At 39.8% G+C, this 25,801-nt stretch overlaps 1 protein-coding gene across 1 annotated transcript in view; it reads right to left on the reverse strand.

Moving 5' to 3' along the window:
* The window catches only part of PREX2 (phosphatidylinositol-3,4,5-trisphosphate dependent Rac exchange factor 2), a 226,910-nt gene that overhangs the window by 28,534 nt on the left and 172,575 nt on the right, over positions 1-25,801 (reverse strand). The window contains exons 36-37 of the mRNA XM_037148935.2: positions 11,031-11,097; positions 10,591-10,781 (exon numbers count right to left, since the gene is read on the reverse strand). Of these exons, the coding sequence (XP_037004830.2) occupies positions 10,591-10,781; positions 11,031-11,097 (258 nt within the window). The remainder of the gene's footprint in view (positions 1-10,590; positions 10,782-11,030; positions 11,098-25,801) is intronic.

Here is a 25,801-nt window from a genome sequence, read left to right on the forward strand (position 1 = left end):
TCAGAGAAGTTTTCTCTGACCCAGTCTCCTTGTCCTCTCTCCCTATACTAATTTATCAGCCTGCTTCTGGCTTTCCATAGCTTACTGGTATGTACGTGTGGGTGAACATGTTTATGCCTATGGATCCTTTTACTCCTCGGTGACTATAAATACATCAGAGGTCATCCCATATAGGTCCACCATGCACACCTAAACTCAGCAGGTGACAGATTAATTCAATATCCCTCTCCACACGCCTCTCAGAGAAAAATGCGTATTTGCTCCTGTGACAGGCCCCCTTCCCCTGCCACCTTTCCAAGCTGGACCAGCAGAACCGCCAACTTCCCTCTCTCTTCTATTTTCTGTTTCTCACTGGTCACCTTGTCCCCTTGACAACCATTTCATACCTTTCCTATCTATTCCTTCCCCTCTCACCTTAACTCCAGAGTCTTAGTTTGGGGTCTTGTCATCTCCTATTCTATTATTGTGAAATCCCAGCTGTTCCCTGCCACCATTTTTTGTCCCTTCATAGACTGTGAGCGTGACCTTCACTTTTAAAAATGCCTAACCGTGGTATTCCTTTGCTGAAACCCTTCACTGGCTACCCAGAGCCCTCAGGAGAGAGTCCCGGATCCTTAACCTAGCAGGCAGCGCTGCCCATTCTCCAACCCCCGACTACTCTGCTAGCCTCATCTCCCAGCTCCCCATCCACGTAACTTACCGCTTCCTCATGTGTTTGTGCGTGTGTGTGGTGGTGAAAACACTTCAGACCTACCTTCCTAGCAAATGTCAGGCGTCACTACCCACAAATAGCAAACTACGGACAGTGCCCTCAGCTCATGTCATCTGCTATTTTACACCCGAGGTTATATTCCCACACTAGTCCTTTGCCATGAACCATCCGCCTGCATTTTCATCACTTGGTAAACACTATTCATACTTTAAATCCTGCAGCAGGCACTATCTTACACTCTCCCCGCTACCAGGACTCAAATCTCACTGCTCTGTGTTTCTCCTGAATTTGTTAGATCACTGATTTCACAATAATATGGGAAAGGCGGGAACGGCAGCTTCCTTCCTTCAGACTTCTCCACACCACCCGCTTCCCTGCTCCAGGTTCCCAGAGAAAAGAGGCAGTTCCTCAAGGGCAGACAGAAGTGAAGCACATACACTTCTCTCCGTGGGGGGCTGGGAAATTTGGTTTACGACATTTACTGGAGGAGTTATAAAGCCCCCAGAAACATCCTAGAAAACGACTGGGATTCTATTGTGCTTTTAATGTAATTTTGCAGATTTATGAGAAACAATATAGCTTCTTTAAATAAGTTTTGAAGAATCATGCCATGCTTAATACTTTGTAAAGAGGACTCTGTATTTATCACTGTTAAATAGTTACATATAGATAAAATTCAGTGAGGTGAACACTTAAACCTTACTCATATGCTCAAATAGTAAAATTGGGTTTGGCAAATATAGACATGAATTATTAGCTATAACTAACAATTAGTTATAGTTAGTAATATATTGATAACATGCTAATGTTAAATTTAATATAATTAAAACAGTACAGATATAAAAATTAAATATAACTTAGATATTTAGATTATTTTATGAAGATGTGTTTAATATATGATTACCTAGACTTTTCCAATTTTAATGATGAAAGTAAGCATGTACAAGCTCTCATTTTAAATGTACTTAAGACAGATGGGTAGTTACCAAACGACCACTAACGTAAAGTACATGGGTGCAAAGTACACCTAAAACTAACACAATGTAATATTGAATGTAAACTGTAATTTTTTAGTGAATGCATTGGGGTACATTTGTCAAATGTAGAACTCAAGAAAAAACTGTCTGCACATCACATCCTGTGCCCATCACCCCAGGCAATGTTGCAATGTCTCCATCTCCCCGCCCCCCCCTTCTCCTTTGTCTTCCTGCACTGACCCCGCCCCCTTCCCCTCTGGCGATCACCACACTGTTGTCTGTGTCTACGTGTTATGTATATCTTTAGCTTAAACCCTTCATTTTCTTAAAAAGTTGAATATAAAAATGAGATGCATGTACTGAAGTTAAGGCTGGTCTGGACAACAGCACACAGTACTGGAGGTCAGAATTCGAAACCACTGCAGGAGGCCATCGTTCTCGTAATTACTGTTTTATTCTTCTTTTACGGTAATCCAACTTAAAAAAATAATGAACATTAAAAATACCAGAATTTAACGTACTAATTTTAAAGATCCATATCAACTGCAAAGAAAAATCTAAGAAAAAAAATATATATGTGAATTTGACCTCTTTAAGGTAGGGAACTTTTATAGTAGAGAACTTTTTATAACAGGTACTGGGTAAAAATAAAATAATGTAATTTTTATCATCTTTGAAATATTTGATTTCCTCCTATAATTTTAAGGGAATATACCTATATTATTTATCTGATTGTTGAAATTAGCAGAAATTGTGGAGTTTTATTTGCATGTTTTATAATTCAGTATAATTTAAAATTCTAGGCTTACTTTTCTTTTGTTCCCCAGCTATATGGAGGTACAATTGACAATTAAAAATTATATGTATTTATTATATATAACTTGCTGATTTATTATATATATACATTGTGAAATATTCATCATAATTAAGCTAATTAATATATCAATCAGCTCACATAGTTACCATTTTCTTATGTGTTTGTGTGTGTGTATGTGTGTGTGTGTTAGTGAAAACACTTCAGACCTCCCTAGCAAATGTCAGGCGTACAATACAGTATTGCTAACTACAGTTACACTGTTGTACTTTAGATCTCCAGAACTTATTCATCTTGCATAATCGAAATGTTATACCACTGACCAACATCTTCCTATTTCCCTTCTCCAAGTGCCTGCTAACTGCCATTCTGCTGTTTCTATGAGTTTGAAAGAGCAGTTAAGATTTGTACTTATATTCTATTGTGAGTAGGATATATTCATATTTTGTCTATCAGAGCCGTTAGTATAGAATTTTATTTTTTGTGTTCTAAAGATTAGAGCACACTTTTATTTTTGTTTTTTTAAAATATTTTATTATTTATTTATCTTTAGAGGGGAAGGGGGGGAAGGAGAGAGGGAGAGAAACATCAATGTATGGTTGCCTTTTGTGCGTCCCCTGCTGGGAACTGGCCTGCAGGGAACCGGCCTGCAACCCAGGCATGTGCCCTGACTGGGAATCGAACCACGAGCGTGTGGTTCGCAGGCCCGCGCTCAATCCACTGAGCTACACCAGCCAGGGCTTATTTTTGTTTTGATTCATTAAAGATTTTATTAGATATTGAACAAATATCTGATTAAATCATACTCATATTCTAACTGTTAGAGAAATCATAACTATAGTTATATTTAATAACAGTTTTAAATGTCAGCTCTGTCATTGATATTATTACCCTTATATATTTTTTAAAAAGTGTTTTAGACCAGTATGTTTCAGATTCTGAAACATTCAGATTCTTGGCTATAGAGACTAATTTTAGAGCTTCTTATTGGGAATGTATATTATCTTGGCATCATGAGTCAGCAAAATTGTTTCTTCTGTTCTATTCATTTTTGTGGAGCTTTAAAATTCAAGCACTTCTAATCTTGTTACTGAATCTTTCAAATCACTTTTGCAGCAAAAGTAAATGGATACATTTGAAACTTACATTTGCTTATTGCAGTAATTTTTCTTCTGCCCCATAGAATCTAACCTACATATGGAAATCCCCAGAGTAAATCTGCTTCCTCTTACTTGATGTTTCAAATGACCAGTGGAGAAAGATGCCACTTCATCATCTGCCCTATTAGGGCTCTGATTAGGTTACCTTGAGTGGCCCACTTTTATAAGATACTGTGTTTTTTAAACAGAGCCTATTTTGTCCATTTGTCCTCTGATGTCATAGTTATGACAGAATAAAATGTTGCAAAAGTCCTTTAAAGCTCAAATGAAAGTGGTTTTCAGAATTGTTCATTGATAGATACCAAAAAGATTTTTTAATTGCTTTAGGAATAGTGATTACACTATTCTTCATCATTCGAAATAAAAACTGTTTCATTAACCAAATTGCTGATACATATTTTTCTTTCATTGTTTTGCATTTTAACTTCCAGATCTCATTTTTCTAACAAATGCTTATACTTATACTTTGAGTCTTATACTATGGTCAAATGATGGGCTACATAAGCTCCAGCTGGTTGAGGAAGTATTAGATATGACAAGAGTCTCATGGTCTAGGTGGTCCTTACCAAACGTTATTCTCACTAAATGTTAAAATTTAGTATAGTATTTTTGTATAGTATAGTAAAATTTAGTATAGTATATAGTCACAGATGTAAATGGATGAGCTTGACAGCAACTCAACTAGTTAGGGGTAGCAGACCTCGAAGAAGAAATCAATGTGTAATTAACCAAATGGGGTATATGAGCAATGGCTGTGCCTACCTTTGGCGAAACAGAGCTTTGCATATAAACCTGTCTCCTTTGGTTGCTGCAAGTAAAAAAACTACCTTGCGACAACCATGACTAGTTCTTTTTTTTTAAAGATTTTATTTATTTATCTTTAGAGGGGAAGAGAAGGAGAGAGGGAGAGAAACATCAATGTATGGTTGCCTTTCGTGTGTCCCCTGCTGGGAACTGGCCTGCAGGGAACCGGCCTGCAACCCAGGCATGTGCCCTGACTGGGCATCGAACCGCGATTGTCTGGTTCGCAGGCCCATGCTCAATCCACTGAGCTACACCAGCCAGGGCCATGTCTAGTTCTTGAATAGAATATCCCAATTGACAAACCCCTTGAATTCCATAACAGAAGGGGAAGAAGATGACTCTGAGAATTTCACCACCCTTTGTAATATTGTGCAATGTGAAACTATATCTGAATTTCCAAGTAGCTTGGTGTTCATCATCATTATGTTTTTCAATGATGAGAACCGGCACTGCCACAGACTGTTCCTTTCTCAGACCGGCTGTGTCTCCGAATGAGATAGTGGGGACCCTGACTGGTGCTGGTGAACCATGGATGTAGTGACCCCTCCTGATGGTGCTGTTCACAAGACCCCCTGGATGTTAGTGAAAAATACAGGACCTTATTTCCTGGGGAAAAATATGAAGATGCTTATACAAAATATGAAGATAAAAGGTAATTTATGTGTACAGACCTCCAAGATTTTAATTCAAAGACATCACAGGCAAATCGGAAGCATGAGGCTGGTGCGCAGACCACGCCCACCCTTCAGGGATACCCCTGGGCCCCGGCACCACTGAAAACCCATTATTCATGGCTACAGGGAGTTTGCAGACAAAAGGCGTCTGGAATAAATCCACAGGGAAAAAATGATTCCAGATCTTTTGCCATCACCAGACATTTCTCTGACATACCTTTTCAGGTAAACTCTGGAATTTCCCACTCACCTGTCCACCCCCCTAAAGCTAATAGAGTGGGAGGAAAATGGCATCTTTGTGTTTGGACACACTAAGCCATATGCTTCAGGTTGTGTAACATTTTCAGTCTATTGATTTATGTCTCATAAAGAAAAACAGTTGGCTATGAAGCAGGGGGCGGGAATAAAGAACCAAAACAACATGAAACACCAGAGTGAAGGAAAGGATGCTGCAGGATGAGGTCCACAGGGAATCTGGAAGTCCCTGTCGCTTGCTTTTGGATTGCCTGCACCAAATAACTGGCAGGAGGCCAAACAAGATAATTAAAAGCCACAGTGCTGACCCAATACTTTAAAAATGTTCACTTAGGCAAAAAGGTACAAACCTTCACTTTGGCAAAAAAGTAAAGTTGTCTATAAGGCAGGTATATAGACAATATATGGCATAAATCTTGGTAGCAAAGAAAATTCTAAGGACATTCAAATGTTTGCATTTGTTTATCCAAGAAGTGCAAATTAAAGCACTACTGAACTATCAGTGCACATCTAGGGGAGAAGGAGGGTGTACACAGGTGGGTGAGACCAGGCCTCGGATGCTTGTCTGGAAAAAATAATACAATGATTAATAAATAAAACAATAATATACTCTGTGTCTTGTGTGCTCAAAATTGTAAAGCCACATTTACCCACCCTTGCAGATGAGGTTTAATGCCCTCTGCAGACAAGAGAAGGGTGAATGGGCCCCCACCACTGCCTGACCTTCTGGTTCTATTGCATTCGAGGACAGTCCTTTTAGGATCCTGGAGAATGATGTACAAACCTGTTCTGGACCGCTCTGCCTGGTTTCAGGAATTGTAACTCTACCCCCACCCCCGTGGCTAAGGATGAGTGAGCAACCTCCGGAATCAGGCCACAGGAGACAAAGCCTGTCTCTGGTAGCAAATGCTGCCTCAGTTTCCTCTCCCTATTCCCAAAGCATGGTCAGAAGTCTATGATGGGTAAGTCTCTTCACAGAGAGAGGGGCAACCTAAGCCAGACTTGATCACTTGGGAGGCCATCATGGAAGGACTCAGGGGGCTGTAACAAAGAGTGAGCAATGGACCCTTGCCCCCCTCCCACCCCGGCTACATGACATAGCCTGAGTCCCCATGTCCTCTGGGAGAAGCGCTTCCTGGTTCTAATCACCTTAAGCCTGAATACCTGATGGAGAGGGGTGCAGCTCCTTGCCTTGCCAGAATGGATGGGTGGGGGAGGAAATCTGACATCACAAAGAATTCCTAAAAATCCTGTGAAATCTACTCTGCTAAGAGTGCTTTCATTCATATGTTAAGGGTCCGAGCAGGAAACCCTAAAAGTTCCTGCAAAACTCCCTCCCTGACAGACTCTGACTCAGACTAAGCCCTCAGATTTCTTTGAAATGCTATCTGTTGTTTGATCCTTGCCGCCCTGTATTCCCCTGTATTACAACCCAATAAAAGCTCCTGGAGGAAGGGACTCAAGGCCTTTGTTTCCTCGGAGACACTGGTCACCTCTCCTCCCCAAGCAGATCATGTCTTGGTAGTGCTTCTTTTCATCCGTGATGGGGGGCAGGGGGTGGAGAACTCATGGGAAAAGTCGCCCCCACACAAACCAACGAGGTTTACAATTCAGCACTTCTTCCTAGAGGACATTTTTGTTTTCTGTTAATTTAATGAAAAATAAAATAAAAATTTGAACAGCTACATAAACAAAGATGCCTTTTATGTACAAAGAATAAAGAAGAAAAACCACTGAACTAACAGTTGAGTAAACCGTATAAAATAACAACTAGTTGGAATATTATGTAACAAATAAAATGGTAATAAGAAAGTGGATGTGTACATTTTGGAAATACATATCTAGATGCTATGAGCAAAAAGCAGATTATTAAACTATATATGCCAATAAAACTGTTCAAATGTATATTGTTTGATACAAGGTGCAAGAGATGATATAAAATAAAAAATTTTAAAAAGGCATGTCAGGATAGGAAACTTTTAATAGCATGTTTATATTGTTTAAAAGGAAAAATCTGATCTTAAAAAGTGACAGTCCTGTTCTTCCACTATTCAAAAGCAGTTTACGGTGAGTGAGTGGTGGAAGCAAGTGAGGGCAGTAAAGTCCACCCGATGAACTGTAACTCACACAAAGGACTCTCCTAGGAAAGGGAATTTCATAAAACCAAAGCCGGGCTAAATGCTCGGAGAAGATGTTAATATTCACACTGAATTCTATTCCAACTAACCTCACGTTCATTGCTGTATGCAGCCCTGCCCTCTAATTCAAGTTGGCTTTAAAACACCTAGACATTAATGCCAATCAAGTCTGTCTTTTCATACTGAGAAACCACATTCTCCTCTCTAATAGCAAATATATGCAACATAACACAACATGTTAACAATATTTCAGATTCTCTTTTTTTTCAAATAAAGCAGAAAAGGTAGGACACTGATCATCTAACACGGGTATCATATTGTCAATAACTTCTCATCTTGATTTTACAAGTGAACTGTAGAACGAACCAGTTTGTGTAACATTTATCTTGACTCACACTGCAAACAGGCTGCAGCCTTGTCTGGTGTGAGCGCAGGAACGGGTCCAGCTGGGCTCCTCTCTGAATTATAATTACCAAGGAATCACTTTATTTTTTATTGAACTTATTGGGGTCGCATTGGCTAGGAATTATTTTAGAACCAGTCTTACGTAAGATTTCTGTTTCCAAAAAATTATAAATTAGTATTTTTATCATCATGAAAAATCTAAGCACAGCCTTCACTAAAAGATTAAACATAATGTTAAACTCCCATTTTATCCTGCATAATGAAAAAACCAAACCTTGCCATTTTCAAACAATTTTAACCTTCAGTTCAGCATCTGTCATCGGGAATTTGTGCACACCCCTCAGTAAATGTCTCCAAAATGAAGTAACTAAAACTATATTTATTTTGAATTGTAGATATGGAAAACCAATGGTACATGTGATTTTAACACACTTATCAATGAATACAACAGTTGTAAAACAGCTGTGGGACACCATCTTCTCCTATACAGCCTCAGTCAAGTTCGCACCTTGCTCATGGAATATCTGAGTAACATTTGGACAACTTGGCCAGGGCTCCAGGACTGAATGGCAGATTTGATTGGATTGACTCACAGTAAATTAATGCAGAGGTTGTTACAAAGTATCCACGCCCTCAGATGACTATGTTCTTGCACCAAAACACAAATGATCAAGGTGATGGCCCTTGGCTGAGGCCACCACGGCCGCTGTGTGGTTCCTTGAACACACGAGACACACCCCCACCACAGCTCCACATCTGCAGGACTGCTCCCATGGTTGACCGAATGCTCTTCCCCTGAGATATCGGGTCGATTCACTCTATCCAGTTCACACAGGTGTCTAATGAAATCCCCTCGTCAGAAGGTGCTACCTCTTCTTCCTTCCCGTCCTATTACCTTTCACCTGTCTGACTTCTAATCTTTTCTGTCTTTATTTCACCTGTCACATTATATATTTACCTGTTGACTTTATTATCTATTTCCCCCAATGCAATGAATGTTATATGAGAGTAGAGACTTTATTTTTTCAATGCTGTATCCCCAGCCTTTAGAACAGTCCTGGCACATAATTGGTGCTCAGTGCATTTTTACTGAGTGAATGAATAATGAGTGAATATATGAATGAATTAATGGGGCCAGAATGAATGAACATGAGTTGATCATAAAAGGGGACATCATTTTTCTGCTAATAAAAATGTGAAATAATTCTGTATATTCAGTTACAGAAAATGTTTTCAATTAAGCTATTAATAAGCTTGCAACAGAACACAAAGAACATGGTAATTAAAATAGAAAGAAATTTTGTGTATTTTGTCAACCCCCCCAAAATCGTAATGCTCCTTTCAGAAAAATAGTCTTGCTATATTTCATAAGCCAATACATGCTGTTTAGGACTTAAAAGCTAGAATTCAGGCATACCAGTCAAATGGAATTTCATACACGAGCACCCACTCCGTGAATCATCTTTCTCTTTCTTTTTGCCTCTTCGACCTGATGCAGCCAAACCCAGTTCAGCTATTAGCTTCTCCATGGAAACTTCCCAGTTCTAACCATCACACAGATCTATTTTCTCTCTGCATCTTATTTTTTACTGGGAGCTTCTTAGATCATTTACATTTTCTTACAGTCTAGATTTGTTATTTTTTGTTTATCATTGTTTTTGCTACTTGTTATATTATTATTAATAATTTTGTTATTGCTTTCTGTTGTATGTTCATGCTTTGTCTCTAACATGAACATCGCCACTTTGTTACGCCGCCAACAGCACCAACCGCACCGCAGTCCACTGCATGAGTTAAGTACTAAGTATACTGGAATAAATAATAACCACCATCTGCAAATCTAACTGGCCTAGAACTAAGAAGAGACAATGACTGATGACAGAAGGCTCTCTGTCTACTCAGATTACAATGAGGACTAAATTCTTCCCTATTTTTCCATTTACACAGTTTCACTTCCTTTTGAAATTGGAGAATTGACAGAAGAGGAGCAAGTAATTATTTCAAAAAAAGGATTCGATTTGTGATACTCCACTCACCTTTTGGATCTGATGTAGCTACCTGAAGTCACACACCTACCGTGGCTCTCCCAAACAGAGCACAGTTGCAGAAGACAAACCATTTGGACAGGACCCATCTGGGTGCCTGCTTACATTTTCAGAAACAACATACTATATGGGTTATTGGACTGTAATTTTGCCAGGAGTGAGAAGATCATCAAAACCCCAAGACAGCATCCAGCTCACAACATTCGGGGAACAGGGATCCAAACCACCGAAGAGTGGAAGGTTCACCAAATGCAATGAAAAGCACTTTGTTTAACTAGTTGCACCAGTTCCTACCAAGCAAGTTGCTACAGTGAATAAGGTCAATGCAAATTTTGTACCCAAAGTACAAATATAAGGGTTGTAACACTCTGGGCCACAATGATATAAATGCAGGATGGCATTCATTTGTATAAATAAATAGTCACGGAAAATATAGGAACTTAAGTTAGAAAATACTATGTAAGAATTATCTAGTTTCCAAAATTTTCTTCCAAACACGTGAGTTCTTTGAATGTTTCAGTTATAACGTCATGTTGCCAAAATGTAAACCCAACCGTCAAATAAACTTGGGCACAGCACAGCCGAGGCCCGCGCACACTCACGTACCGGTGCACACCGCTGTTGCACATGATGACGTGGCACGCCCCCAGCCTGCTGCACAGCTCCGAGGACACCGACAGCAGCCCCACACCCGAGGCACTGCACGCGGTGTTCGCGCAGGTGGCTGTGCGCTTGGACCTGATGAACGAAGCTACCAGGCGATAAAGTTCATCCAAGGCATTGAGAGGCCTCATGAGCTGCAGAACAAAGAGACAAACGGGAAGTTCACATGTTTAGGGGAACAAAATCCTTTTAGATGGAATATAATTTATTGTTGTTCTAACTTTTAATGAGTGGTCTAAAATATTTTATTATGGAGGTAACAGCATTGGAGATGACCAATATTTATAATTATATACACATTTCTCAAGAACAAGAGTGGCAAAACTAAGTAAGGGAGGCATGTAAATTATAAGGAATAAATAAATGCTATCATTTATTTTTACCTTATCAATGTAGGCAGCCTTGGATGTGGAGTTGGGTGGTGAATTTGACTTGTCCAAGTAGAACGCTCTGTGAGAGTCCAAAGAATAAGTAATCATTTATTGTGAAAAAGTTAAAATGCATGAAGACATACACAAGTTTCACTGACTTCCTTTTGAAGACAAATGAATAACCAAGTATCAAACACTAAGGTGGGTGGCACTGCAAAAAAAGTGGATAATTTTCAGTTCCAAAACAAATATTTAAAGATACTACCAGCTCCATTACATATTACATGTCCTCAGAGAGATTACCCCATTTGTCTATGCCTCAGTTTCCTTTTTGGTAATTTGGAGATAATACTAGCATTTACTTTACAAGGCTGCCAAGATGACTATGAGTTAATGCAAATAAAATGCTTAGAATAGTACATGGTGCAGAGTAAGTACTCATTAATATTTGCAATATTTAATATTATTATAAAGGTTGAAGAAATATATTTTCTTGTGGCTACTGGAGGATATTATCCAGTTTTCATTATTGTGCAAGTGTGTGATTATAAAATAATACTCAAAAAACTACTTGTAAAAAGACTGCTGATGGATTATTTCAGACTGGAAGTTAAACCCCTTCCAGGATACAATAGCTCTCTTTTGTCACCAGGATGGAACTGGTCACCACTATTTTAATACACTATGTGGAATCCCACTTAGCAGTAATGTTGTTTGGGTTTTGTCTAAGATCAAGTAGCATGGACTAATCAAGTATTACATTTTAAATTAGGAAAGCTTTAATAGTAACTTCCAAATGAAAATTAGCTTATTCATCTCTCAAAGACAAACAATAACAAATTTTAAAACGGTTTAGCATCCAAGATTCTTTGTTACTCGTTATAATTCATTTTGAACTTGTAGATTTCCATGACCATCTCGGCACAAAGGTGGTCCCTCAAAGCTGGAACCCAGTGAGATATCTCAGTAAGATGCCCCTATGCCCTTCCTCGAGTGTGCTCGGTACACAAGTCTGCGGATACATTATTCCCTCAGCCTGAACCCCACAGCTATCTTGGTCCTGAACGCACAACACTTCCAGGAGTGTGGGGACCAGAGGGAGCCAGGAAAATGTTCAGCTCAGGATGACTGAGTATAGGAACGTGAGCCACTGAAAAGGGAACATCCACCAAGTGCCATTAAAATAGTTGCATTTACCTGGTTGAGTCAAAATCTACTAAGAACACAGGATGGAGAGCAAAATCAGAGGAATGTGAACTACTTTAAAATGTTCTGGACTTTTCCCAGCATCAGGAAGAGACAATAATGACCTAAGAAGATTGCTGCTGTAGGAAAAGGATTTGAGCATGCATTGTGTGTCGTGCAAGAGGCAGTGTGGCTGGAGCTCGGTTGGAATGAACAAATGAGCAGCTTAGAAAGAGGCTCAAACAGGCACACTCTGTAGGGCCTTGTAAACTCTGATAAAGATTTGCATCTTAACTTGTTCCTTTACCAGAAGACAGGCTGTTTTATATACACTTTATTGCTACACATAAAAATCCATGTTTTCCCGAAAGATCTGAGGGCCTTTTTCTTTCAGTTATACAGGTACACATTTAGGTGAATACTGTGCAAACCTATGCATGCACCCCATGCTTTAACAACCTTAGCATTTTGCAGTCTGTTTCTCCTTTTGAGGAAATGAAACAGTACAGATGAAGATGAGCCCTTTGCTGCTCACCCTTCTCCACTCCCATTCTGGTTCCAAAGGCTCCCTCCCCAAGGAAAATACCACCTGGAAGCTGACACATTATTTCCACACTTTACAAGGTCACCCACATGCTTGGCATAAATGTAGATACTGAAGAATAGCTGTTTTCTCTTTACCTTTTTTTCCTTTAAATCCACACATTCTTTCTAGGCCTGCTTCCTCAAGAAGCTCATTATTTAATTAACATTTTTTGGTCAGTGTCCATTGGTATATCCAGCACAGAATTCTAGAATTCAATTGACAGAAGATTTTTTTCACCTCAATACTGCTTTGGGATCTGCTCTCAGTCCACTTGTCTTTGCTTTGAGTCTTGTCTATATTTTTTCTCTGATAGGTTACGATTTTCTTTTTATCCTCGATGTTCTAAAGTTTGATCACAAAATGTTCAGGCATTGATTTACTTGTACGTATCCAGAGAGTTTCAAAGAACGCTCTCCTCATGAGAAAGCTTGTCTTCCCTTCTAAAATCATCTCTGCTATTATCTTTCCACAGAATCTCATATGTATTCTCTCTCTCTCTCCATACAGATACCTACACACAGAGACACTGAAACACACATGTACACCTTCTTTTAAGATTTTATTTTTCCATTATTGCATTTTAGATTATTTGCTAAGTGATGCCTTTCAAATAAAAAGCTCAAGTATGGAGTTTATCCTTTCTAATAAGAATTTTATTTCAATAATTAACTTTTCATTCCCAAGATTTCTGCCTATTCTAATTTTATTTCTACCACTAAAAGGTAAACTGCCCTATGAAAATGTAAACTTTCTATGTGGTTATGGATTTTATTTACTTTTGTTCATTGCTCAACTCTAGCACCTAAAACAGTATGAACTTAATAAACATCATAAATAAATATTTGGACAAAAAAGGTAAAGGTATTAAGCCAAAAAAAATTAAAAAAGAAAGAAAACTCAACAACTCCTGGACAGGCAACAGTACGCTAATCACCAGAGGAAAAGGGAGGAGGTAGGAGAGGAATTAAATGGTGTTGGAAGGAGACTAGACTTGGGGTGGTGGACACACAATACAATACACAGCTGATGTACTACAGAACTGTACACCCGAAACCTTTATAATTGTATTAACAATGTCACCCCAATAAATTCAACATAAAATAGTTACAGGAAACAAAATAATAATCAGATAACTGACTCTATGTCAAGATTTTCTATTATTTTTTAAGGGATTGCAATCTTTTGTTTATATTTTGAGCATCTAAAATATACTGTGGCAGACTATCCCAACATTTTAATTTCTTTTGAGTCAAATTTACTTTCAATAGTCAATCTTATTGGCTCCTTCATAGTGTTAGACTCTCTCGTGTGCTTTGGAATTTTGTTTTGCAAGTTCATTTGAGGTGAGATGATTTTAAAAATTTTTTATAAAGCTCCATCCCCAACCTCTCATCATGTTTCTCTTACCAGTGACTGTGTGCTCACTTTGTGCCCAGAGCCCCGCATGTACAATCACCCACACTGTGCTCACATCTTGGTCACTACCAGCCACACCCTGAACCAGCGAACGACTTGGTTCAGTTCCCAGTTTGACAGACGCATCAGCTGCCTCCTCCATCTCAGCGTCTCTTCCATCTTAAGTCCACAAAAGCCACGGTCTCAGGCAGTAGCAGAGAGCAGGTTGTTCATCCTTTGCTCAGAGACAAAGAGTCCTTCTCTCTGCCCTAGTTTTTAACCGTGGGGCTGGCTCTGGATCTCCACCTAGTGTGAGATGACTTTAACTTCGCATTTCTCTGAGGAAGTTGTACAGACCCCTCTTTCCACCACCGGAAGACAACAGGCCAGGGGCCTCAGCACAGCTTACAACACATTGCTTGCATTTCCTCCCATTCACAGGTCACTGAGACAATAAAAGCCTCAGCTGTGACTCTTATATATCCTGCCTTCCTATGTCATCTAGCATTGATATACGTTTGGAACAGAGGTGGTGCTTCAAAGCCAGAAGCCACAGAGCCACCCTGCTCAATGTCCCCACACCTTCCTCAGGTGTGCTTGGTAGGAAAAGAGTCAACAAGTTAGTTAGCCTTCCAGGGTCTCAAGTACCACATTTTTACAATGGATATTAAAACAGTCCTACCTATTGCTAATGTTGGAGATTAATCAGTACATGTAAAGTGCTCGGTACTGCAGTAAGCAAATGGGGCTCATTCCATAGACAACTATTATTCAAGTGCACACAGTAGAAGCCACGCAAGCCAAAATGCCCCGCTTCCAAGGCCATCTAAAATATTTTATGATCCATGTAAACATGAAAATTAAGGTAGATATTTGGCATCTACATAATTCCAGGACCAGTGCACAAACAGGTTCAGGTCTAAAAGGATAGAAACCTTTTTTGGGTCAAAGAAGAGTATGATTTAAATGGCTTACTCAGGAGCACTGGCTGTGGAAACAGCAGTTCTTATTTGCCCTGAATAGTTCAGGAAGAAAAATATTCTGTAAAAGTCCACGGATCATGAGTACAACAGTATGGTGATTATCAGAGGGAAAGGGTTTGGGGGAGAAGGGAAGGAAAACTTGGGGCTGGAACCTGCCACCACAGCTTGGCACCTGGGACACTCCTCCTGCTTCCTGAAAAATGCCCCTTAAAAATAAAGTTAAGAGCAGGATCATGTTAGTCTAATTCTACCATATTCACCTAAAATGACTTGGCAGATATCTTCAACTTTTCAATGGGGCAAAATATTTAAAAACATAGTTGATGAAGAGAGCCAGGAGAAAAAATAACTTTTATAGATGTAAAATAAATAAGTGAAATTTTTTTAGAAACAATCTCATCTTTCCTTCATAGCATAGCTAAAGCAGAAAAATCACTGAATAACATTAACTGCACCCTTGAAAATACTCTTAGAAGAGAAAGGCAAACTACAAATTCAGAGTTAAATATATTCCTGGTCCAGACTTAGGCAAGCAGCTAGTATTTGTTAGTCCATGATCACAGAAAGAAACAAATTATTATAAAATATATCTATGAGCTGATGATAGCTAGAGAAAATAACCACGAAATAGAGATGCCTTATTACTCTCAGGAAATTTATTTAGCCAGCAAATATTTTAATCAATTATTCCTTAAAATAGACATTGGGAATTGAGACCACAACTACTTTTAGGTATATGCCCCACCAGGAGAAAAGCTTGTTCAGCAAGATATTTTACCATCCCCAAGGTTTGCAGGTACTGACAGAACTTCCGTCTTCTTCAGAATATGACGCACTGTGGATAGGAAATGAATTCCTAATGCACTTCTCTTAATTGCAAGTCCTACAATGCCCCTCAATCAAAATTTATGAGAAAGTTAATGGTAAAATTGGATTAATGCCCAAACTGACCATAGTTTATTACACTTCTGAGGTTAGTAAGAATGAAGTCATGGTCCTTCATCTCAATGCAGCGAAGTTTATTAAGACCACTTTGAAGTGCTGCTCCTGTTTTCCAGAAGCTGAACAGTAAGATTCCTTTCATTCTGGATTCCATCAGTCTTCACTGTTACAATTCTATAAATGGATACACTATAAAAATATTTTTCATTAGTCCCTATGTTCTTCCATAGGGACTAATACCAAAATACTAATGAAAGGGGTGATTATAAGTTACAATCAGTACTGATGTAAATCTGCCCATATCAAATAACTACAATTAAAGGAATCTTGAGTAAACTAATCGCATACAATCTAAGAGTGAAGACAAGTACACAGGTATCTGTAATGCAAGGTAGAAGTGACAGGTAAGTAAAAGGTGCAGGAAGTCACTAGGATATACCCGCATAAGGAAGCAGGAAGGCCACATCAGAAAGTGGCATGAGAGCTGGACTTCGACCCATGGATGGGACTCTGGACAGGTCCAAATGGAAAAGCAGCACTTCAAGTGCAGGCAACATCATAAAGCAACAGGACACATAAAGAAGTACATGGAGTCCATTAGGCTGAAGACAAAGTTCATTGAGGGAGGGAGAGAGAATGTGTGACAAGTATGCTGGGTCCCTATTATGACAAAATTAAACACTGAAGTAAGAAAATTGTAATTAATTTAAGCAGCGGCCCTGGCTGGTGTGACTCAGTGGATTGAGTGCTGACCTGCAAACCAAAGGGTGGCTGGTTCAGTTCCCAGTCAGGGCACATGCCTGGGTTGTGGGCCTGGTCTCCGGCTAGAGGTGTGGCAAGAGGCAACTACACACTGATGTTTCTTTTTCTCTCTTTCCCTCCCTTCCCCTTGCTCTAAAAATAAATTTAAAAAATATTTAAAAAACGATTTGTTAAGTAGTACAGAAGCACTACACAGTAAATGTTTAGCTACCAGCAAAAATGTAAGAATAAAAACTATGCAATACATAAAATATAAAAATTTAGGGAATTCAGAGCTTCAAGAGATCCTAGAAATGAAAAACATCACTCAGTATTCATAACAAGACCATAGTATTGTAAACAGGGAATTGATGTTTGTCACAAGAGAAAGAAAATGAGTTTGGGGAACAATGAGATGTAAATTAATATACTAATTTAAGAGTCAGGAGAAAGTTTTCTCAAATGGGTAAAGACAGGCTCATAGCTCTATAGGGACAGGCTGGTGCTCCAGGGACGGTCGGATTTTTATACAAAGAGAGACAATGCCAACAGCTTGAGGTACAATATTGAAGCTGATTAATTTTGTCATTGGAAATAAAGAGGGGTTACACAATGACAACTGTGATATTCTTCTCTTTGGCACCTTTTCCCTCCCTTTTCTGGGCATGTTGGGTTATATGCAATTTTCCAAGAGGGATGATTAAGACATAGGAGCCCCTGGTGTTTTATTATAGGGAAGAATAACTACAATATTCAGCTCAGATCTTTGCTATAGTCTTGCTTCTTCTCTAGATCATTGCTAATGAGATCATCTCTATTTTTTTAATAATCATGGAAATTTCTCACTTTGCCAGAGTCAACTATACTTCTCCTAATACGATATTCTATGCCAAAATATTCTAAACTGTCAGGTAGCTTTTGGATTTTAGCATTTACTCTGCATTTCAAAAAGGAACTGTAACAGTGTTTGGTTAATTACAGCTATTAGTCATAGAAATGACTCAATATGTCATTATAACAGTGGTGCCACAGTTGACTATAGGTGAGCATGGGTGTCTCATGAGTGTTATTGTTAAACTGCATTTGACTACTATAGCACTGAAATGAGGAAAATTATTCTGCAGAAAATCTTATTAAAGGACACTGATCCCTTGTACAAATGAGTATCACCAGACAGGTTCAAATTGAGCCCACGTACAGTTAAAGAACACACAATGAGGCAGGAGAGTGGTGATTTACACCCCCACACCAACCACCTTCCGTGCCCATGCACATTAGCCTTGACTTCTCGGGAGCAGCTTTTATTGAACGTTTTGTGAAGAGAGATCCTGAATAATGAGATCACCTTGGATTTGCTTTGGACAAATGTGTGTTCTGGCTCATCAAAAACGGAGGGGACTGTCATTAGAGAACTGCCTATTACCAGTTAACAGCTACATTCCTACTTGAACATCAGGAATAAACACTATTGGGAGGCAGACGAGACAACTGTGTGATGACAGAGGGCAAGACTTGCCCACATTAAGAAAGCACTTCCCGTCTCTGATGCCCCAAGGCAGCACCGCGGTGTCAGGGAACGGAGATGTTTCCCACTGTTCCCTCCTGCCGCTGCTGGGCTCCTTTCCCTCTTGTTCCATGGCCTTAATCAGTGACCTGACTGGACTGAAATTCTATTCTCTGCTTTCCAAACGCTCCTTTTCTTCACTTTCCTTTTGTCCCCCTTTTCCTGAGTCTGCCAGGGTGACGTCCCTTCCCTGCACCTGCGGTGTGTACACATCGCCACAGGCACCACCTGCAGGTTTGCCAATGGCAACAGCACAGCGCAGCACTCGGACACACCTTCTCTGTGGAAACACACAGAAATAGCAACTCTTTGAAAATAAGAACATCTTTCCAAGAATGCCGTTTAGCTATGTTAAAAACAAAACATCTCATACACCCAGGAAAAAAAACCCAGTAAATTCCATTCATATTTCTATTTTTTAACTCTATTTAATAGCATATCTCCAGAAAGTGTGTCACTTCCATGTTAAAGGGTAATTATTAGGTTTAAAAGCATAGCAGTCTCATATGGCTCAATTTTTATTAAGTTGACCGGTTGGTTCCTTCTCCACGATGTTTGTATTCTTTATTTGACTCCAGTCAGCCTTCAAAATTACCTTTCTAAAGCATAGATACGTTGTACTACCTCATTTAAAATCATTTGAAAGTCATTAAACTTTCCCCAGCATCCAAAGACTGAACTTGGGCATTCCGTGCCCCACATCCTAACAACCCACCGACAGGTCTCCCACCCCCTCTCCCCGCTCTTCCCCTGCCATTCCACACTCCATTTCCCCCACACCATCCACACGAAAATCTCCCCGCCTCCTCTCCTACTGCGCCCTCTGCCTCAACTTCTGTCTTACCTCCTGCTTGGCAAAGTTCTGCTGATCCTTCAAAATCCTGCTCAAATATGACATCCTCTTAAGACTTTCTCCACTTCAACGAATTTATCTCACTGTATGATAGATACCAAGTTACACTCATTCTGTCATCTGTACTAAACTTCATACTCTCAGTGGGCAGAGACCTATTTCTTTCTTTCTTTTTTAAAGATTTTATTTATTTATTTTTAGAGAGGGAGGAAGGGAAAGAGAAAGAGAGGGAGAGAAACATGAATGTGTGGCTGCCTCTCGTGTGCCCCCTCCTGGGCACCTGGCCTGGAACCCAGGCATGTACCCTGACTGGGAATCGAACCAGCAGCCATTTGTTTCTCAGGCCAGCACTAATCCACTGAGTTACACCAGCCAGGGCAGAGACCATTTCTTAAAATCTGCAATTCTACAACCAAAGACAGTGCCTGACACATAGCCTTGATTTAGTACAGAATGGAATTGAATTGTACTTCATGAGAGTGATAAAGGAGTTGAAATCACCATAGTATCAAGCTACTAAATATATACATGACCTAATAGAGGGAAAGACATATATTAAATATCTTAATTTTAAAAACAGACAAAATGATTAGTATGCATATTAGAAAGATTTTTTGTCTGCAAGGAAAAGTCTTCTCAAGCTTACAAATTTTACACTAAATATCTCAACACTGAAGCATGATTATTTTTTAAGACAGGTATTTAACATTCTTTAGGACTTAAAATTTGAGAGAAAGTGTATTTAATAACCCCTCCTCAGTAAGGGACAACTTTGATCAAGAGAAAAATATTCATATAGTCCCTTAAAAGCCTCACAACAGTGTTGACTTTACCTCTTAATGATGTTAGCAGGAAATAATACAGCAAAATCCTTTCTTCAGTTTTAAATAAAAATGTTAAAATAAGCATGATTTAGTACTATTACATTACTCACACTCTGAACACTCTCTTGGGTTCTTTTTTCCTCTCAGAAAAACAGGTCTGTGCATGTCTGAATTCCAGATCATGTATTTACTTATGTGTTCAATAACAAGTCATAAGTCAGACACAGTGCCAGGCACTGGGGATAAAGGGTGAAATAAGAAAATATTTACCTGCAAAGAACCCATGTTTGAAAGAGGGCAATAAATAGGTAACCCAGTCCAGTGTGATGAGTGATGTAAAAAGGTTTAGCAGGGTGCCGCAGAGCATTTGTGAGCTCGGTAGGATGAGAAGTTACTAGGCAAAGAGAAAGAAGGGTCTTTAGGGCACAAGGAGAATCTTAACAATGAGAAGAGGAATAGTTCATTGAGACCATGGAACTTAAGTCTGGGCAACACTATTTAATCCCCTAGAGAAGGGGAAGGAATGAGAAATGACAGGAAGGAAGGAAGGGAGGGAGGGAGGGAGGGAGGGAGGGAGGGAGGGAGGGAGGGAGGGAGGAAGGAAGGAAGGAAGGAAGGAAGGAAGGAAGGAAGGAAGGAAGGAAGGAAGGAAGGAAGGAAGGAAGGAAGGAAGGAAGGAAGGAAGGAAGGAGAGAAATACAGGAACAAAGAAAGAACTTTAAGGAAGAAAGGAGGTAGAGATAGATGGGACAGAAGTCAGGGGCTGGAAGGAGGCAGTGAAGAAGAGAGGAAAAGAGGGAGGGAAGGAGGGAGGAAAGGAGGAGAGGGAGGGGGAAAGAGAGAGTGCTTTACTCCTTTTTTGGTAATGGATTCTCCCGCATTGAATTAGATGGAAATGAAGACTAAATCATATGAAACTTAAAAGAAATGTCCCCTTGCCTTAATTGTTGGTAAACTATTGTGAATCTGCCTAACCTTCCTGAAATCCTTGTGGCTTTCAACAACAGTTGAGAGTAATAAGGATGATTAATCCTACACAATGGCCTTCTGGACCTAAGGAAGTGCTCTTAATGCTTTTCATTCAATGACTTCAACCAATATTGTTTGAGAATCTACTGCACTATAAAGCACTGTTCCCTGTTTTAGGAATACTGCAATGAGCAAGAGACAAAGCTTATTCCTAAGGAATGTGGCCACTCCTCAAATGAGAACACATCCTTCCTTCCCTGGTAAGTGTCCGAACAGCGTGACTCTAGGAGCCTTTCTTTGTGGGAAAACAGAAACTGCTAATGCCAGTTCTTCCTGAATCTGCTTGTCCCCCACAGAGCAGCCCTGTCCCCCGTGTTGTTTCCAATAACATTCCTTAACCCAGGCACCAGACAAGCTTGCTCTCTCTCCATGGGGATCTGCTCTGAGCTCACTTTGCAGTTTCCATCTCTGTTTAGGGATGGAAACACAAAATGAAAGCGACATCTCTCACCAGCAACTATTTATTTTAAATCCCAGCCTATTCTTCTAGCTCAGTGCCACTCAAAATGTTTAACGGACTTAAAAAATTTCCAGCAGGAATTTAGAAACTGCATAAAAATTTACATGGCCTCAACACGCAAGCATTCAAAGTTACTGACCAGGGCAGAGACCAGTGCAGGAAGCTGGGTGATTCAGATCAGTCATGTACAGCAGGACTGCATGGCAACACATCATATTTGAAGGTTATTATGAACCAAAAGTGTATAAAAATAGAAATCAAACACAAGCATTCATTTTTTGCTTAAAACTTGTCATCTCTACAGTCTTGTCAATCAGACATTTAAAGCTGATGGTTTAACCTAATTAACTAGAAAAATATGATTGGTAGTACTTATCCATAATTTACAGATGACAATACAATGTCACTGAAGTTTTGTTAATAAATTGCTTTTAAATCTCTGCTTCTCTCCCACCAATATATCTCTGGGAGACTGGATTTCTTCTACTACGAGGGTGGTTCAAACCAGTGTGGAAAGATTATAGGGGTGCATTTCCCCCTGGAGGCTAGGCCACTATTCCAACCCAGCCCAGATTAGTCACAAGGAAGAAACTAGCTCATTTCTCATGCTGAAAACTTTAGATATTGGCACATGCAGTATTGTTCAAAGTATATGTGTATGTAAAGACACCAAATACAGAGAATAGTGATGTCACTTATAACTTATTTTTGTATGCAGAATAACAAAAAAGGACTCTCATGGCACTTGCTTATTGCCTACAGCACCTGGTAGCATTCAAGTTCAGCAGAGCAGAGCTGAATGTGAAACTTTCATTTCAATTACATGCAGCACTGAAAGTTTCTGCTTCCCACACCCTCACTGGAGGTACTATCACTGGAGAATTGAGCCAAGACCTTGGTCATAGCAGAGCTGGCCCACCACATTTTCTGTCTTGAGGCTAAAGCGAGCACTGGAAGCACAAAGAAGATTTCACATATTTGTGTTGTATTTCACTCTTGTTGTAAGTGACTACAACTTCATTAAATCATTTCCCCAAGCCATGCACATCATTCACTTGTTAGGAGAAGCAATGGAGCATTAGAACAAAAGTGTATGCTTTGGAGCTGAAAATATCTACTGTGAGTTTTGGCCCTGGTATGCAGTTCACGGAGCCTCAGTGTGTGTGAGGTGCTGGCACCTGGGAAATCTCCTGCATTATTGTGGTTTACCTCTGTGTTAATGACTCCAGCCTACTGGATACAGCCGCTTGGATTCCATCCTATATCTCAAATCCAATTCAGTTCAATCTCTTAACACTCCCAATTCCGAATCTCCAATGAATGTTTCCTCTGCTTCTGTCACAGTATCAGATAATGACACAGGCACACACTCCAACGTGTCTGTCTCCTCAATGCACAATGTATTCAATCAAGATTTTTTCCCTACCTCCCAAATATTTCTAAAACCTATACCTTCCTCTCCATTTCCATTTGCCTCAACAACTTCCTAACTAATCTCGAGGACTCCAGTCTTGTTCTCACCTCTGATTTTTCCTCCGTGGAACCACCAGCATGCTCAGTTTAAAATGCAGGACCTCTCCCTCTGCACCACTCAAAACTCACCAGTGAATCACCTCACTTACACTTAGGGGTGAGCCATAGTTCCTCGGCTGGTGTCTGAGGTCCCCGGTGGCCTGCTACTGCCCACCCCTACTGCTTGCTGTCTGCCCCTCCTCACCCATCATGGTTCTGCAATGACTTTGCTCATATTGTTCCCTCCCTGTGAAAGGGCCTCTCTCCCCTCCTTCGCCTGGTCCACTCAGTTACCTGTCAGCACTGCCCAGTGCTGAACTCCTGGGTCTTTCCTGAGTCTCCTTTTCTACCTGCCCTGTGCATCTATCCTCTTATCTCTGCCATGATGTTTAGTAGTGTTTCAAAATAACCTGTTCACTGCATGCACTCTCCCTCTCCTTTAAGATTCTTAAGGACATATTGTCTGATTCATCTCTGTAGCCGAAGGCTGTATGCATTCCTGTGCTTGAATAAATACGTAATACATATTGTTAGGCCGCAAAGAATATTTCCAAAATAGAATGGGAGTGGCTATGAAGACCTGCTGCACACTGGCGTTGCAGTCCACACTGTTCTCCATGAACACTGTTCTGTTGACATCATCATGTCACTCAGGAACCCACCACCATGTACATTCCAGTTCAACTGCCCAAACTTTGGGGCATTTATATATATGCAAACATTCATTAATCATCGATTAGTAGATACCTTATCAGGAATGGGTAAATAAAAAAGAAAAAGGTGAAAAGGAAAAACAGATATGCAAAAAAACATAAGACGTGATATGATAAAAGCTGTAAGGTAGGCACTGAAGGGAACATAAAGAAAAAGATTAACTTAGGGAGGGATGGCTTTTGAGGTATGCCAGGAAAGATGGGGAGGGATTAGCCACAGCAACTGAAATTAGAGTCATTCTGGCTAAAATGACCAAAAGCCAAGCAAAGATGTGTTTTATTTTCTTCCTGAATGACCGTCATAATCTCAGTAAGTTGAGTAGAACTTTGCCTTGCACTGAAGTTGTGTGATCCATGCTAATTTTAGAAACATAATGCTCAATTTTTCACACAAATCATGATGTTTCGTAAGTCCATATTAATTTCTTCTAAGTTACAATAATGGCTTTTGAATCAAAAGCTCTGGACCCCAGCTAATTTCCTCATTTGTGCAGAAGCAGAGCTCTGAGAGGATAACTTATGGGTCCCTCACCTCCTGCGGTACATCCACCAAACACAAGAAGTCTGAAGTGTCGGCCAAAAGGACCGAACAAAAGCAACAGGAAAAAAATTCACTCAAAGAAGTTGACACAGATGCCTTGAATACATTTTCTGAAAGACTGATTGTCCTTGTGATGGGCTGAAAAAGTCAGCAGAGTGAAAAATAAAAATCAATCTTGCTTCCGGAAGCACTGACAATTTTTCCTCACAGAGTATATTTCCTTAACTGAACCTTCAGGTAACGCCTATTTGATCCTTAACACCTCCAGCCCTCACTTATCCCAAAGGAAATTCTGGGCACAAAGTGCTTTGTGTTTCCCTTTGCTTTAGTGAGAACAATAGGCTTCCTTAGCTTAGAGACAGAGGTAATTCAAAGGACTCGTTTTAAAGATGATTTTACTTGCTTCTGCTTGTAAGCCAGGATATCTATTCATCCTGGATGAATATTATCACAATAAAAGACTTATCACAAAATGTAAAAGCACAGTTATGTAGCTGAAATCTCACTTGCTGGTCTTATCTAAAGATTGTATTTAAAAATTCCTTTCATGTAAAAGTAAAATAAAGATTAGACTTAAGAACAACTAGCAAATTAATTAGTCTGAATGCAGATAAGAAAATGTGCAGATAAATTAAATGAAATTACTTGCATAAATGTAAATCTGCTGTATGACATTCTCAGACAGCAACGGTGGTGACATTTATAAGAATCACAGTATTTTTCAAATAAAGAAAAGATGTTGCTCTCAAGACTGTCACTCTAATTTCAAGTTTATTTGCTCTTGTCTCATGTGAAACTTATGAACCTTGGCTATGTTGATGAATTTTCTTGAGAGAGGTTTCCAACAGAGTCAGCATCTGTGCCCTTCAAATGGCCTAGAATGTTCTAGATATAAAAAGTAGATTGTATACTGGAATAAATTCAATGAAATTGTAATAGCACAAGAAAAGAAGGCTTCCACACTGCAGTTAAGTTGATTTCCAAGTCAATTCAGCTGTTTTTGTGGTCCTTACTCTGTATCAAGCACAGTGGCCACTAGGACCAGGTTGCCCTCCTGTGAACTGAGCGAGGCAGACAAGTAACTCACAAGTCAAAACAAAAGGAATAAAAAATAAGAGGTTTGAAAGCTTTAAAGAAAGTGATTCATTCCAGCTGATGCTGTAATGACTAAAGGCTTCTTGCAGAAAGATAAATTGGAGATGGGTCGTAAATAATGAAACCCTCTCATCAAATGGAAACAAAGCTGAAGCATGCCCTGGGGACAGCTGGGTTCAAAGATGCTGAAGAAGAACTGCTCGTGAGGAGATACAGGCGGGCACACTGATTCTGTCTGCTCACCTGTGTCACGGCCCTGTTGCCCTTCAACGCCGACCTCCACACCACTGTTACCATTTCTCAGTCCCTCTGTGTGATTTTCACGCATACAGAAAAGGTCCCCTGACCCTACCCTTCCCC

This window comes from Artibeus jamaicensis, unplaced genomic scaffold (assembly GCF_021234435.1).
Source record: "Artibeus jamaicensis isolate MK-2021 breed Jamaican fruit bat unplaced genomic scaffold, CSHL_Jam_final scaffold_916, whole genome shotgun sequence".
Classification (NCBI taxonomy): Eukaryota; Metazoa; Chordata; class Mammalia; order Chiroptera; family Phyllostomidae; genus Artibeus; species Artibeus jamaicensis.